This window comes from Balaenoptera ricei, chromosome 1 (genome assembly GCF_028023285.1).
Source record: "Balaenoptera ricei isolate mBalRic1 chromosome 1, mBalRic1.hap2, whole genome shotgun sequence".
Classification (NCBI taxonomy): Eukaryota; Metazoa; Chordata; class Mammalia; order Artiodactyla; family Balaenopteridae; genus Balaenoptera; species Balaenoptera ricei.
Genome location: NC_082639.1, coordinates 112652213 through 112666376, shown reverse-complemented (window position 1 = coordinate 112666376; position 14164 = coordinate 112652213). Strand labels below are relative to the sequence as shown.

Genomic DNA, 14164 nt, shown 5'->3' with positions numbered 1-14164 from the left:
GCTAAAGCCACCCTCCTCTAGTTACTGGTGGAGGATTCAAGTTGGGGCTGGACGGCCCACCAACGATGTGCTTACCGGGATCTGCTCGGGCCAGGCTCAGGTGGGCCATGAAGGTTGCTGCCTGCACCTCCCTCCTGGCTTTGCGCATTTGCTTCCCACCTGGCTACCCCACCCCTGTGCTGCATCTTTTGAATCAGTCTCCTTACCACCTACAGACCACTCTTCCCAGTGGGCCATGTCATCTTGTCATTCATCTGCTCAAGAGCCAAGAATCATTTCCAAGGCCTTTAAGACCAGATCCAAACCTCTTATCCTGGAATTCAAGGCCTTCCAAAATCAGACCCTTGGTCTCCATAGCTACCTCATCACTTGCTGCTGGAGCCCAGGTGCCCTCCTGTTGCTAAAACTTCCTCATCATTCCCCAAGGCACACAGCAGTCGCTTCCATCTCCCTGATGCTGAGGGAATAGCGAAAAGGGCATGGGCTTTGCTTTGGTTACTTCCTGTGTGTTTTCAGGCAAGTCACTCAATGCCTCTGTGCTTCCAGTTGCTTACCTGTAAAAACACTTTACAGGATGTTGTGAGAATGTGAGTGTTTGTACACAAAGTGCTAGCTAGCCACAGGATAGTTTGTATTGTGTGGCTCCCGCTAATACAGTGTGAGTCAATAAACGGTATCCGTCATAGAGTGTCCTTGGTGTTCCCCACTCACGTGCCCTCCATCTCCTTTCTGACTAGCAGACTTCTGCCTCCTTTTACGCTCATCTCCAGATGCACCCGTATCTGCAGCCTTTCCAGCACACCTGACCTGGGGCGGGGGGTAAGGGTAAGAAAAGCAACATTTGTCAATTGCCCACTGGGCGCCAGACCCTGTTGGTGGGGGTGTGGGGCGCAGGGAGAGCACTGACGGTAGCAGCTAATACTTTCTGGGGGCCTCCTTGTACCAGACCCCATCCCAAGCACGTCATGTAAGCCTTGCTGGTAACTCAATTCTGTAGATTAAGGTTCCAAATGGCTTTCTGCTCTATCCAACCAGGATGGTTTGGTCTCCCTGGCCCCGTCTCACCTTTCCCATCCAGTGGCCTACAAGAGGCTGATGGGAAGAGTTTATCAAGGAGTGATGTCCCTGTCATTCAGGCTCATCCTGTTAGAGAACATTTTGAGAAAGGACCCACCTTCATCTGCCCGGCCACCCCAGGTGCAGCCAGGCCCACCTGCTGCACTCAAATTGGGCCTTGGCTTTTCATAAGGGCATTCCCTTTGCCTGGAACACCTTATCCCCGGCCGGCCTGGAAAACTCAAGCCTCTGACTAGCCCTCCTACATTTGAGTCGAGGTCATTGCCCTTTCCCTCCTGTCCTCCAGGTGCCTCGTCCACTCACTTACTGACGCTTTCAGAAATGTCTGCATCCTTGATGGACCCTTGCCCTGGGCTGAGAACCCTAAGGCAGGGGCTGTATCCTGTTCATCTTTCTATCTCAGTGCCTGGCACAGAGCCTGGCCCACAGCGGGCCTTGTTGTTTGTGGATGAAGGGAGGGAGGAAAAGGATGGGGTGGAATGGGTATCCGGCAGAGGGAATGGTGGTGATGCATTTCCAGCTGGTTCCTCCCAGGGCAGGACAGCCACGAGCCTCCATCCAGCTTAGAAGAGGAGGCCGTGGCTCCGTGGAGACTCCAGGGCCTCCCCTGGAAACAGCTCCAAGAGCGCCCCGGCTACCGCAGCCTCCCTCCAGACACCTGGGAGGTGCCAGTCTTTGGGCTCCATCAGCCTTCTTAGGGGAAATTGCTAAATGCGTTTGGTGATTTTTTTTGACATTTTCCTTATTCAGAGCTTGTGATTTCAGATTAATCATATCCACATACATTTAGACTGTCAGCTTGGAAGGGAAAATCTAAATTTTGTTACTGCATGATTTCATCCAAAGGTATTTTACCGAAAGGACGTCTATGATATGGTGCAAATCATGACAAAACATTTTACCGCTGGGACCAAGCTCGTGGTGGGGGGGTTGGGGGATGGACGGAGAACTGTAGGCAGGACCTGGGTGGGCAGAGTTGTGGCAGCTTCAGTCTCCTGAAGAGATCCGTGTGCCACCATCGCTGCTGTCTCCATCTCAGCAAAATGTCACATTTCCTTCTTTGTCCAGGTTTGCCCAGAGCCTTTACTCCCGGGAATGGCAGTTCCACTAACTAACTCCTGTCTTCCCCCCCGGCAGGTACCATGACCAGCAGGACGTAACTAGTAACTTTCTGGGTGCCATGTGGCTCATCTCTATCACATTCCTTTCCATTGGTTATGGGGATATGGTGCCCCACACATACTGTGGGAAAGGTGTCTGTCTTCTCACGGGCATCATGGTGAGTACCTGCCTCGGCCAGTTACCCTTCCCCACCCACCGAATGCTGCTAGGAGCAGCGCCTTTATGGTGGGTGCAGGGGGCCCTCCTCATCCGGGCATGGGGCCAGCTGCTAGTTAACAGGCCAGCGTGTGTGTCCCTGCACGTAGAAAGGCAGATGTGAAATCTGCGTGGCTTCTCACTGTTTCATTTCCTTGTCTAAGATAGGACTATATCCCAGTTCCTAACAGTTAATGGCCTCTTCATAGCCCCCCAGAAATGGGCCGAGTGAAGCTGGCCGTGGGTCTTACCCTCTGCTCCCATCCACCAGCCCCGGTGAGCATCAGGGCTTGCAGTTCATTGTCCTCTTTCCTGTCGCCTGGGCCCCACAGACCTTGGTACCACATCTGATAAGAGTATAGCTAGAACTCACTGAGCCGGCCATGAGAGACCCGTGTCCTAGACTGGGTTGGCCACTGGTTCGGTCTTGGTTTGATGACATGAACCTGGGCCAACTCTTGGCCTCTGCATCCAAATGTTGAGGTGCCAGTTTCCGAGTGCCAGTTCCCTCCCAGTGTTGGCACCTGGCTAGCGTGTGACTGCATCCCCATCTCTCCCCAGGTGTCCAGCAGCTGTGCTGCCTCCTTTCAAGGTGTATATTCCTCCCGCCCATCACCCTGCCATCCCCCACCCCTACACACACTCGTGCCCATCACATGACCACATGGTACGGAGTTTGGGAGAGATGCGGGTAGGGAGTCAGACCAGAGTCTGAGTCCCCGGTGCTCGCTGCAGCGCTGGACCCCTCCTGCTCACCAGCCCCACAGCCGCAGGCCTCTGACCCCATGACCTCACGGTGGACTCCAGGCAGGGCACTTAGCCTGTTGGACCTCAGCATCCTCGAGTACCAAGGGCGGATGGGAGGCCTGCTCTGCCCTCCTCCCTGGCTGGCGAGGGGGATAAACTGCAATGCTTTATGTTAACGCACTCCGTCAGCAACAAGGAGCTGCGCCGCCTTCAGTGCTGGCGCGTCCTCGGCGTCCCTGCCGCCGCTACTCCTTCACTGGCCGGGGATGAGGGCTCCTTGCCTTGCTGCGCTTCCTGGCCAGGACAGGCAGCCCTGGTCTTTGACCTCCTTCGCAGAACCCCAGGGTAGAGTAAACACACAGGGTCCTCTTTTCAGAAGAGGAAGCTGAGGGTCAGAGAAGGAGCAGGCAGCTAAGCCTGGGTGTCGTGGGGCTGAGGGCGGACAGGAGGCCGGTGACTTGGTCCTAGGGCTCCGCGGTTGGTTACGACAGACCTCCCCAGGGAGCCCTCTCCGCACCCCCATCATCGAAATCCTTCCAGGACTCCCTCAGATTTCAGTCATCACCCCCACTTCTCCAGGAGGACACCAGAGACCCTCCTTCTGAAAGGGAAGTGACTCCTTTCTGCAGTGGGAAGGGGGTTAAGCCCTCGCCAGCCTGGTGGCCTCCTGGGACTGATCTCGGTGACAAAGCAGCTCAGAGCAGCAGAGGCCATAGGGTCAGAGGCCTGGGGCCGTGGGGCTGGTGAGCAGGAGGGGTCCAGCGCTGCCACGTCACGACTGGACACCATCCTCTCCCGTTTCGACTGAAGTCCAGAGCTGGTGCATATTAGCAGGTCCTGGGCAGCAGTTAATGAGAAAAGGCTTAGCCCCGGGGTTGGGATAAATCACGGGTAAGTGTAAGGCCTCAGAACAAATACCTCCCATCGGTTAGTAGGAGTCTATCTGGCACAGCTCCAGCTGTCACCAGGAAACCAAGGAATGATTCTTCCTTCCAGAAAGGAATGAAATGCTGCCCGAAGGCCAAAGCTTTCCTGTCTCAGAGCCGCTCCTGGGGTTCAAGCTTTGTGCCTCAGCACCGGCTCTCAGCCAGGCCCGCACAGAGCCGGGCTGCCAATAGGTGGATGGCCCTGCTGGGAGCCTCCGTTATTTTTAAATACCAGCCATTCGCCCTCTCAGCACGGAGCTGTGCCCCATCCAAGAAGCGGCCCCATAGCCACCATTTCCCTGGTTCCCTCACTCCTGCATCTCCGGGCTTCTGCTCTGGCACAGCTGGGGGGTGGGTGGGCAGGACCCCTGGGCCCCTCCCTGCCTTCTCCTGGGGTGTGGTCTTCAGCACCCGCTTTTGCTCCTGGGGCTGTAGCAGCTCCTTGGAAAGGAGTGTTTGTTCCTTGTGGAGAGAGGTGTGATCAAAGTGGAAAGAACAAACAAGTGAGGAGGAACCGATACCCACCCCCCATATTAAAAATACAGCACATGCCTTTTATCTTCTCCTTTTGCACAAACCCTGCTGCGTAAATATATACCTATCTATAACAGGGACAGGGAGCGTCCCTCCTCTCACTGTCAGTGTGTTTACCCAAATTAAAATCAGCTGCCTCCCTCTGGGGTCTGACAGTGAGGAACCCTGGTGGCATTTTTACTAACAAATGTGACTTTTCCAGCTGAGTCACTCCTTTCCAGGGTTTCGCATGGCTGAGAATCCCTTCCTCCCCTCTCCCAGCCTCCCGACACTTTGTACATCTCCTGATTATTATTGCAAGTGCCTTTACTAAAGGTAGGGCTTCCTGTTTGGTTACCATGGACACCATGCAGGCCAAGGCAAGGCCTGCTCGGGAAGGGAAAGGAAGAATTTGTGTGTGCGGGCTGTAAATAGTCTTAATCATTGTTTTCTCTTGGCAATCCCAGTAACGGTGTAATTATCAACCATTAAGCAGGGTATATAATTGTCTGAACAACTTGACATTGTTGGCACAGACCTGGTGTGTTTGAGAGATTTCACCCACAAAACCAGGTATCTCAAAGTGCATCATCTTTCCATAAAGAATTTTATGATGACAGTTACAAGGTAGAGAGAAAGCTGGCAATATTTAGTATCCAGAATGGGCCTTTGAAGGCTTTTTTGGTTCTGCAGGCATCTGGAAGACTTTTGGGGCCCCCAAGACTCCTGGGTAGGAATCCCATTTCAATACAGCCAGTTTCTAAGGCTGGACTCACTCTGTGGACCCTTCATGAATTAGGGACAAATAGACAAAAGCTTCCAGGATATCTGTGGGGGTCACTGAGCTTTTCCCCGAGGCTTCATGAGAGAGGCTTCTTTGAACTGCAAAAGGAAAGGGATGATGAAGTAAAAGGTAGCACAAATTGAGTCATTTGGGGAGGAGGGAAAAAGAGGGCTCAGTAAGACATCTGCTTAATGTCAGTTTTAGAAGACGAGCTTCTCCCTGAAACACCTTGGTTTCAAACCAATTGATGTTATTTTAGTTGTTACATGGTATCTGTTGCAGAAACAGAATCCAACTGTAAATCCTCCAGGCTTCCCTCCTCCATTTGTCACTTTCATTTATGTTTTATTTTATTTTATCTTATGCTTCTTTAGTTAAGTACACCTCATACTTTTCCCCTTGGGATACTTGTTTTTTGAGACTCTAAGGTTTTCCAGCTGGAAAATGTTTCTTGGACACAAGAAGTAGGAGGACCAGAGTGGAGGAGACTGGGTCTCTGGTTTGGGTCCAGATCTATGGATGAGTTAGGCATGTTGACCCCAGGCCAGCCCCTCCTTTCTCTGTTCACTCCTGTGCTTCTGCTCACCATGTACCTTGGCAAGGACGACCTCATTAGAGGTGAACCCTCTCCCCTCCCACAGCCCTCCCGTGGAAATAGTGTTGGACAGACAAGACCCAGGGAATTCAGTTGGTGTCAACAAGGATTCAGGACTTGGCACCTCTGAAGGCAAAAGTCTGAGTCATGGATTTGCTCCACAATCTGACCCCATGGAAGTCATCCCAGCAGCTGCTTACCCTCTTCTGTCCCACTCCGATCTCTCCTCACATGGCCCCGCTGCCCACCAACCATTTCTGAGATTCCACACGAGGACAGCTAGGACAGCAGGAGCTCTCACACACCCAAATCAGCCAAGCCCTTGGCAATCTGTCTCTTAAAACCAACCCGCATCCCTGCCGTATCACACAAGCATTCCCAAACTGCTAACAGGGCCCTGTCAGGCTGATAAACTCATCTAAGTAAAAAGACCCAAAAGGAACATAGGTGATCATTATACCACTTGAAAGGTGAATACAGCAGGAGGGAGGGGGAATCCCGTAATACTTCCTTTATTTCCTCTAAAGAGCCAAAGTTGACCATTAACTTCTGACTCAAGTCTTAGGCTTCTTGTTCTTCCTGCCTTCCACTCAATTCCCATCAGCCCATCCTTTTTTCCTATTGTCTGCTTCTTCCTTTCCACTTCCCCTGTCTGTCCCATCTGTTGAGGAGGCAGCACAACTTGTTCCCTGTCTCAGTCTCTGCTCCAGCTCTATGTCTCTCTGCATCTCCCCTCTCCCCTTCCCTTCCCTTCCCTTCCCTTCCCTCCCCTCCCCCCGCTTCTCTCTCTCTCTCTCTCTCACACACACACACACACACACACACACTGGAGAGGATCAGTTTGTATTTCAGCACCCTGAACACCACTTTCTGAAGGTTGCTGACGTCTGACCCCATCTTTACAAGGTTGCCTCTTAATGGGAATGACCAGATTAGGCTTCATTATTGGCCACTTCCCTAATTCAGCCAGATGATGGATTTTCTAAAAGAAAAGTTGAAAGTATCCACTGCTATCTATTCAAGTTAGAATTAGGGGTTAAGAACCAAGCATCCTTCAGAGAAATATCCATAGGAGAGCCTTGACATCTTTGAGTTGAAAGAAACTGGGAAATGTCATCTAGCCCAGCCTCCTGCCTGCATGCAGAAATGAATCTTAGTCATATAAGATAGATGGTTCCTTAGTTAGAACACTCTAGCTTCTCTTTAGAACCCTTCTGCATTCAGCATCCTAGGTTGTGAGCCATAGCAAGAACCATGGAGCAATCCATCTAGACCCTGGAACTTCGGGATTGTGGATGGTTGATTGTTTTAATGAAACTTCCAAAGTGGCGTGGTGAGCAGGGAGACTCCATCAGGCTAATTCTGCCCCCAGCTTTCAGGAGTGATTTAAGCAGAGTTTCCCTGGACCCAGGGAAATGAGGAAGCCTGGAGCCTGGGAAGAACCCTCTCCATCTGATGTTCCATTTTTAACACAGTGATATATCCCTCTTTTTGGGCGTTCAGCCCAAAGTTCTTTTGTAGCTCCATACAAAAGAGAGGGATTATATACTCGGTCTGCTTGAGGGGAAATGGAGCACACATCTTGCCTCTAGAACAGCTTCTTTTTAAGCTATTTTTTGCTTTTAGAGGCCTGGCTCAATTGATGACACCTACAGCCCAGGCTGTCCAACTGCCCATTACATATCCTTTGAAAACTGGGCACAGAGTCTCCTGCAAGTCACAGATGCCAGGAAAACAGGGCCGTCCCTGAACATGAAAGGAAAATGAGGTCAGAAAAGGAAAGTTCACACAGGCTCCTTTCTTTTCAGTTTGTTGTGCTAGAAATGGGTGGCTGACCAAGTGTACCGAGAAACATGAGATTGTTTTCATGGGAACCCTTGTAAAAAGCTGGGCGAAAGCGTTGCCAACTTCACCTGTGCCAAAACCTTGCACCGACCAACCTTTGCCAACCTCTGGCAAAGGAAAGAGATTATGAAGGAGAGAGTAGGGGATTGATCTACCATATGCATTCCGCCCAACTCTGGTACGGATTATAGTACCTTTGAAAACAGTCTTTAAGGTTTCCTATGCATTCTGTTAGACAGGGTGAGCCCCAAATGTTATTGATGGATTCCTTCAATCCTAGGACCTCAATTGCTAAACTGAGCTCTGTGGCAACTGTAATTACTGTTTGACATCTAGAGGATCAGACTGCTGACTTTTCTGAGCTTATTGTCTCTTTCCACGAGTGGAGGTTAGGATGGTGCAGGGCCCCACGTGCAGGAATAGGGTGATGGTCACCGAGGGGCATGTGCTCTCTTCCAAGAACCAGGCAAGGGCGGGGCTGTCATCTGCTGCCTGCAGGAGAAGCAGGGCAGGAGCAGTTCTCTCTCGATTCCCGCCCCCGCCAACCAGGTCAAGATGCACAGCGAAGAGGACTTCAAAGTCCTTTGGAAGAATGTTGGGATGAGCCCATTTCTGCTCATTTCTCAGACAGTCAAGCATGTGCCCAGAGGATAAGGAGAGAGAAAGTGAGTCCTGAGGAACCGGCCTCTTTTACTCACTCTCCCTGGGCTTCCCTGGAATGGACCTTCCAGAGCAGAATAAGAACGCTGCTCTGGAGAATCCTGAGCACCTTCTGCGGGTTCCCTTAAAATCCTGATTTGAGGCAGGTGTGTTGTTATCGTCTTTTAAATCTCTGAAAGATGGTGGATTCATGAGCCTCCTGGTGAAAGCAAGAAGGAACTGAATTTCTTGTGCTGAGTCATAGGCTAGACCTCCAGTAAAAAGACCCAACTGGGAGCAAGCTCAGCCGCTGAGTACACAGACTCATGCCAACCAGTGTAGCCCTGGGAAGCAGTCTTGGCGGGGTGATGCTTTGCCTCTTCGTTAGATTATTATCAGGAAAACTCTCCACCACCAACAGGTGATCCATCCATACTGCATGGCTTTCTTTCCTCCTGGCCCCCTGCTCTGGAGCTGGCAGTGGGGCTGGGATATGCATGAGGGAGGGGGAGCGTGTGTGGATTTTCTGTCTTCCCTGCACACCCTGGCAGGTGACCAAGTGATGGTTCGGTGTTTTAAATTCCCCCAAGCCTCAGCCCCATCCAGTATCCTGCTCCATGAAGAAGTGGCCAGCTTTAGGAAGGCTCAGTCTCCCAGAGGTCAGCTCTGCAGCTAAGCCAAGAGCACTGCAGACCCCTTCATGGGTGCGGGAATCAGGGCCCTGATGGGTTTTGTGGCTTGGCCTTGACCAGCCAGAGTTCAAGTCCCCACTCCACTCCTGGAGACCCCACCGTGGGCCCGGGGCACGTGGAGTCTTCCGCCTGAGCCCTGCCTCTTAATGATGTGCTCTCTCCCCTGGTCCTCTTGCTGTCCCCTCACAGGGTGCGGGCTGTACTGCCCTGGTGGTGGCCGTGGTGGCCCGAAAGCTGGAACTCACCAAAGCAGAGAAGCACGTTCACAACTTCATGATGGACACTCAGCTCACCAAACGGGTAAAACGCCACTGTCCACGTCTTAACGGGGGACTCAAGACCAACATGGGAGCCACTCAGAAAGTAGCCACAGTGGGTTAGGGCCCCACCTTTCAGTGGAGGGTTGAGGGAGCCCCAGACACATGCAAACAGCCAGTGCAAAATGGGCACAATGTCCCAATGCTGAAGGCTCCTGTCTTCTCTTAAATCACTGTGCATGGTTCAGGCGACCAAATAACTTTCCTGATAATTAAATCTATAGCATACAATGATGTAACCTGCCCCCCTTGCCTAATGGTACCGAGTAAATCACCCAGCATGAGGTGTTTTGGCTTATGCTTAAATATTTTCATGCTTCTCATTAGGAAGGGCAGTAGAAAGTCTTAAAAACGATATTGGGAATGTATCTAAATCCAACCCTTTAAAAAAAATCATTACAGACAATCACTCCGAAATAACGTTCATCAAAATGTCATCATCCAATTTTCCCCCTTTTGGGTTTTCCAAATAATGTTTCTCCCTCGCAACTTCATGAAAGTGGGTAAGGAGGGTGAAAAACTGAATATAAGCAGGAATGGGAAGATCATTTAGCTGCTAAAAGTCTGACACCCCACTGAATCGTCAGAGAAGAAAAGGCCCATTTAGAAGAGACAGAAACGAGCCTTCCAGGAAAACAGCAGGCCAAATGAGCAAGGCAGAAGCTGTTTATTTAATAACAGCTTTTATGGAAAATTCTTTAGAGCTGCAGGCCGAACGAAGGTCAGTAATATGATTTCCTGCAAAACTCTCCTCTTTCCGAAATGAGAGCAAAGCAAAACCCTGTGCTGGGGTCTTGGCCGCTCTAACAAGTTTCTCATTTAGGATTAAAGTGGGTTAGGAGACCCATGAGCCACGAGATTTTGATTGGGGTTTTTGAAAGCTGGAGAAAATATTCAGTGATGAATGTTGCAGCACAGTAAAAATGTGTTCTAAATAGAGACAAAGGCAGGAAGGGAGAACAAAAAGAGAGGGAGAGTGACAAAGGGTGGGTGTGCTCACTCAGAGGGAGGCGTGGGGGAATGGGAAGTTGCCAGGCCTCTCCAGTTTCTCAGCAGAATTATTTATGGTGTTTGATTGTTTGGTCTTTGATTACATGTACTGGATTCTTTAAAGAGCCTCCACAGATGTTAAAAAGAAGGGGTACAGGCAAATAGTCTTCCGTCGCTGCCATACAGATGGTTGTATACGGTACATCCTGGCACTGAGCTGTCCGTGGTACAAAAGAAAACATGATTTGTATCATCAAGATGGCAGGATTGAGGGCCATACCTGTGGGTAGGCCAGCCGGGTTCCACCCAGAGCCCTGTAACCTAGCTGCTTTCCTTCAGCCCCCTAGTAGGCATGCAGAAGTCATGCTAAGTATTGAGCAAATTACCAAAGTTGCCTCTGTTCTCCCGGAACAATTTGGTGCAGGAGTCAGGGGCAAGGGAGTCTAGCCTCCAAAACCTTCTCAGAAGCTGTTTCTTCGAGCAGAGACGTTAACAGCCTCTCTGTTTATTCTATTTGCTTTTTGAAACCAAGGATGTACTTTGTATATCATGTTATTCCTTTGTCCTCTCCATTTTTCACTCTGTGAATCAGACATTACAGGAAAATAAAGCCGAGGAAAGCCAGCTCCCTCACATGACAGGAAAATAAACAATTTTTCTGCAATATAATTGTACAAGGAGATGAGATTGTGGTTGCTAATTTCAAGCTTTCAAAAATAATTCTCTAAAATCCTCCTCAAGTCCACTTACTTTTTGAAAAGTGGGACTGAAAATCAAATCAACAAATATTTATTGCCCATCTATGAGTACAAGGCATCTTTTTATCGAATAACATCTCACTTTTCTGAGAACACTTAAATCTGTTGAAATGTCCCTTTAATATCTAATATCTTTTCCCAGAGAAACAAACAACACGAAAGGAGTGGCCCTTACAGAGAGAGGATTCTCAAAGCTGGCAAGACTGGAAAGGTTCTTTTACCTAACCTTGATTGAAAGGAAACTGGCTGTGAGCTTGGCCTGCTCTGGCATCAGCTCCCCTTGACCTGGTCTCAGAGAAGCCCACCTTTCTTCCCCTGGCGATGCCTCATCCATCCTCTGTCCTCTCCAAGTGGCCCGCTGTGTCCAGCAGGAGTGGCTCATGGGTCAGACAGAATTCACAGTGAATTCACAGTGAATTCTCAGTGAATTCCCAGAGAAAGATCTGACCTTTGGAGGAGCTGATTGGGACATAATTGCAAACCTCTCAAGAGTGGACAATTAATAGATTTAACAGAGAAAAGCCATCTCTTACAATACATGCAACCTTAATTCTTCAAACCTCTAAGCAAAAAAAAAAACAAAAAAGAGGAATTGTAACCTATTAATCATAAAAATACTCAGATTGTTCTAGTCTTTATTTACTCTGCCTGTCTTGCTGTAAAGGCTTCAGCCCAGACTTTACCACTAGAGTCACACTGTTTTTATTCATTTATTTGCCAGGGGGGGCGGGGGCAGGTGCGGCGGTGTTCTGATGGCACAGGGTCGGAACTCAGTTTCTGGTTTTCCTGATTCCCGTGGCTTTTCTTCTCTCACCTGTATAACTTGTCAACCCTGGTGGCAACGTCATTTCTGTATTTAATGCAATCAGATCTTCCCACACTGACTTTGCAGTGTTACTGCCATTGTTAATCTAGAATTATAATTTATTGCTAACCTCTGGGCTACTAGATAATATATATGTAAATGACACACAGAGAGACTATGAAAAAGATACTAGATCCCCACCTTTTCTCCCACTCAGTGCTACACATCCCGCTGTTGCTGTTTTAGGTAACGAAACACATCCATCACAGCTGGATGGCACTCCCTGTGTTCTGGGGACACCAAGATGAGTAAGAGATGGTACCTGCCCTCATACTTACTGCCTGTCCTCAAAGAGCACCTCTCCTTTCTAAAGAGCAAGGTAGCTGCCCATGGACACACTTGACTTCAGAGGCACCACGGACAGGAGACGTTCTGTTTGCCACGCCTCCTCTCCACATCAAACCTGCAGACACCTCTGCGGTGTGTGCCACTGGCTGAGGATTTTGTCTCCTTATCCTTGCCACGATGGGTTCCTGCCTCAAATACTTCATCCAAGTACATTTCCCCATGAAATCAATGAGTAAGACCAAAACCAAACCCATATCTTCCCTACACTAGTGCCTTCTCCTGCCTTCCCTGTTAATGACATCATCGTTCTTCCAGTCTCCAGGCCTGAAAGCTTAGCAGCATCTCTGACTCCTCTCTGCCCTGGTCCCCACAGGGGTCCGAGCAGCTTTGGAGTCTGATTCCACCTGGCCACACCAGCCTCTCCAGGTCCTCTGCCCACCATACTCAAAGCCACCATCTCAGTCTTGTACCATCTCAGTTGCTTGCTACCTTCTCATCTCACCTGGTCCTCCCTGACCCAAGTCATCCTGTACTTTGCTTCCTTGTGACTCTCCTTAGACTCTGAGACTTAGCTCTGAACATATCACCAACCAGCTCAAAAACCTTTAATAACCCCCCAGAACCTACTGATCCACTGATAAAAAAAGACTCTTCTTTATTTTTTATTTTTTTTAATAGGGGCTAATTTTTTAAAATTTTATTTATTATTTTTTGGAATGCATTGGGTCTTCGTTGCTGAGAGCAGGCTTTCTCTAGTTGCGGCGAGCAGGGACTACTCTTCGTTGCGGTGCGCGGGCTTCTCATTGTGGTGGCTCCTCTTGTAGCAGAGCACGGGCTCTAGGTGCCCGGGCTTCAGTAGTTGTGGCACATGGGCTCAGTAGTTGTGGCTTGCGGGCTCTAGAGCGCAGGCTCAGTAGTTGCGGCGCCCGGGCTTAGTTGCTCTGCGGCACGTGTGATCTTCCCGGACCAGAGCTCAAACCTGTGTTCCCTGCATTGGCAGGCAGATTCTTAACCATTGCGCCACCAGGGAAGTCCCGAAAACTTTTCTTTAATTATGAGCATGTGTCAAAGTTTTATCACAGTCCTGCTAGGGGAAAAAAATGTGTTTTTTTCCAGCAGGCTAATTCAAAGGTTTACTCATAGTAGGGGTCTTTTATAGGAAAAAGACAATGGTAGTCATTGTTGTACAGGGTACAGAAAGCCTGGCTAAAGGACACAGACTCCTGACTGACAGCTGGTAGGGCCCATGAGTGGATTCCCAGAACAGGTCTTCGTCTTTTAAAAATTTATCAGATAATCAATTGAGCAGTTATCACGAATGCTAATTCTCCCCAGAAGGGGATTATAAATTATATCACTCACTAAAGTTCTGTCCCAGACAGACTGGGTACAGTTTTTCTTTAACAATAGTCATAGGAACATTGAGCTTTTGAGCTGGAAGCGTTCTTAGGGATGAGCCTCTCAGGCCCAGAGATGGGCAAGTGTGGGCCCCCAGCCATATGCAGTGAGCTGGGTCCCAGCCAGGGCTGCCGTTTGTTCTCAGGCTGGCAGGCAGCTCTCCAGCCATAACCCAATGGGTTTCCCAGAACAGCCAGTTCCTTGGAACTCAGAATGGTGGTTAGGGTCCCAGGTCTGCTGGAAAGAAAAGCCAGTTTACCTCCAAACTAGCTGAGCATCACATTAATAGCATTATGGAACTAGCCGTGGTTCATTACTGCGTTGCTATGGGGGAAGACTACAAACTCCAACTTTGAACCACAGAAGTACATCCCTCCGTGCTCCCTGTCCCAGTGTCCTGCCAGCCATAGGGG

The 14164-nt window shown here is 49.7% G+C and overlaps 1 protein-coding gene across 3 annotated transcripts in view; it reads left to right on the top strand.

Annotated features, from left to right (window-relative positions):
* KCNN3 (potassium calcium-activated channel subfamily N member 3) overlaps nucleotides 1–14164 on the top strand; it is a 173804-nt gene that overhangs the window by 147856 nt on the left and 11784 nt on the right. For all 3 annotated transcript variants that reach the window (XM_059902006.1, XM_059901997.1, XM_059902016.1), the window contains exons 4-5: nucleotides 2215–2356; nucleotides 9325–9435. In XM_059902006.1, the coding sequence (XP_059757989.1) occupies nucleotides 2215–2356; nucleotides 9325–9435 (253 nt within the window). The remainder of the gene's footprint in view (nucleotides 1–2214; nucleotides 2357–9324; nucleotides 9436–14164) is intronic.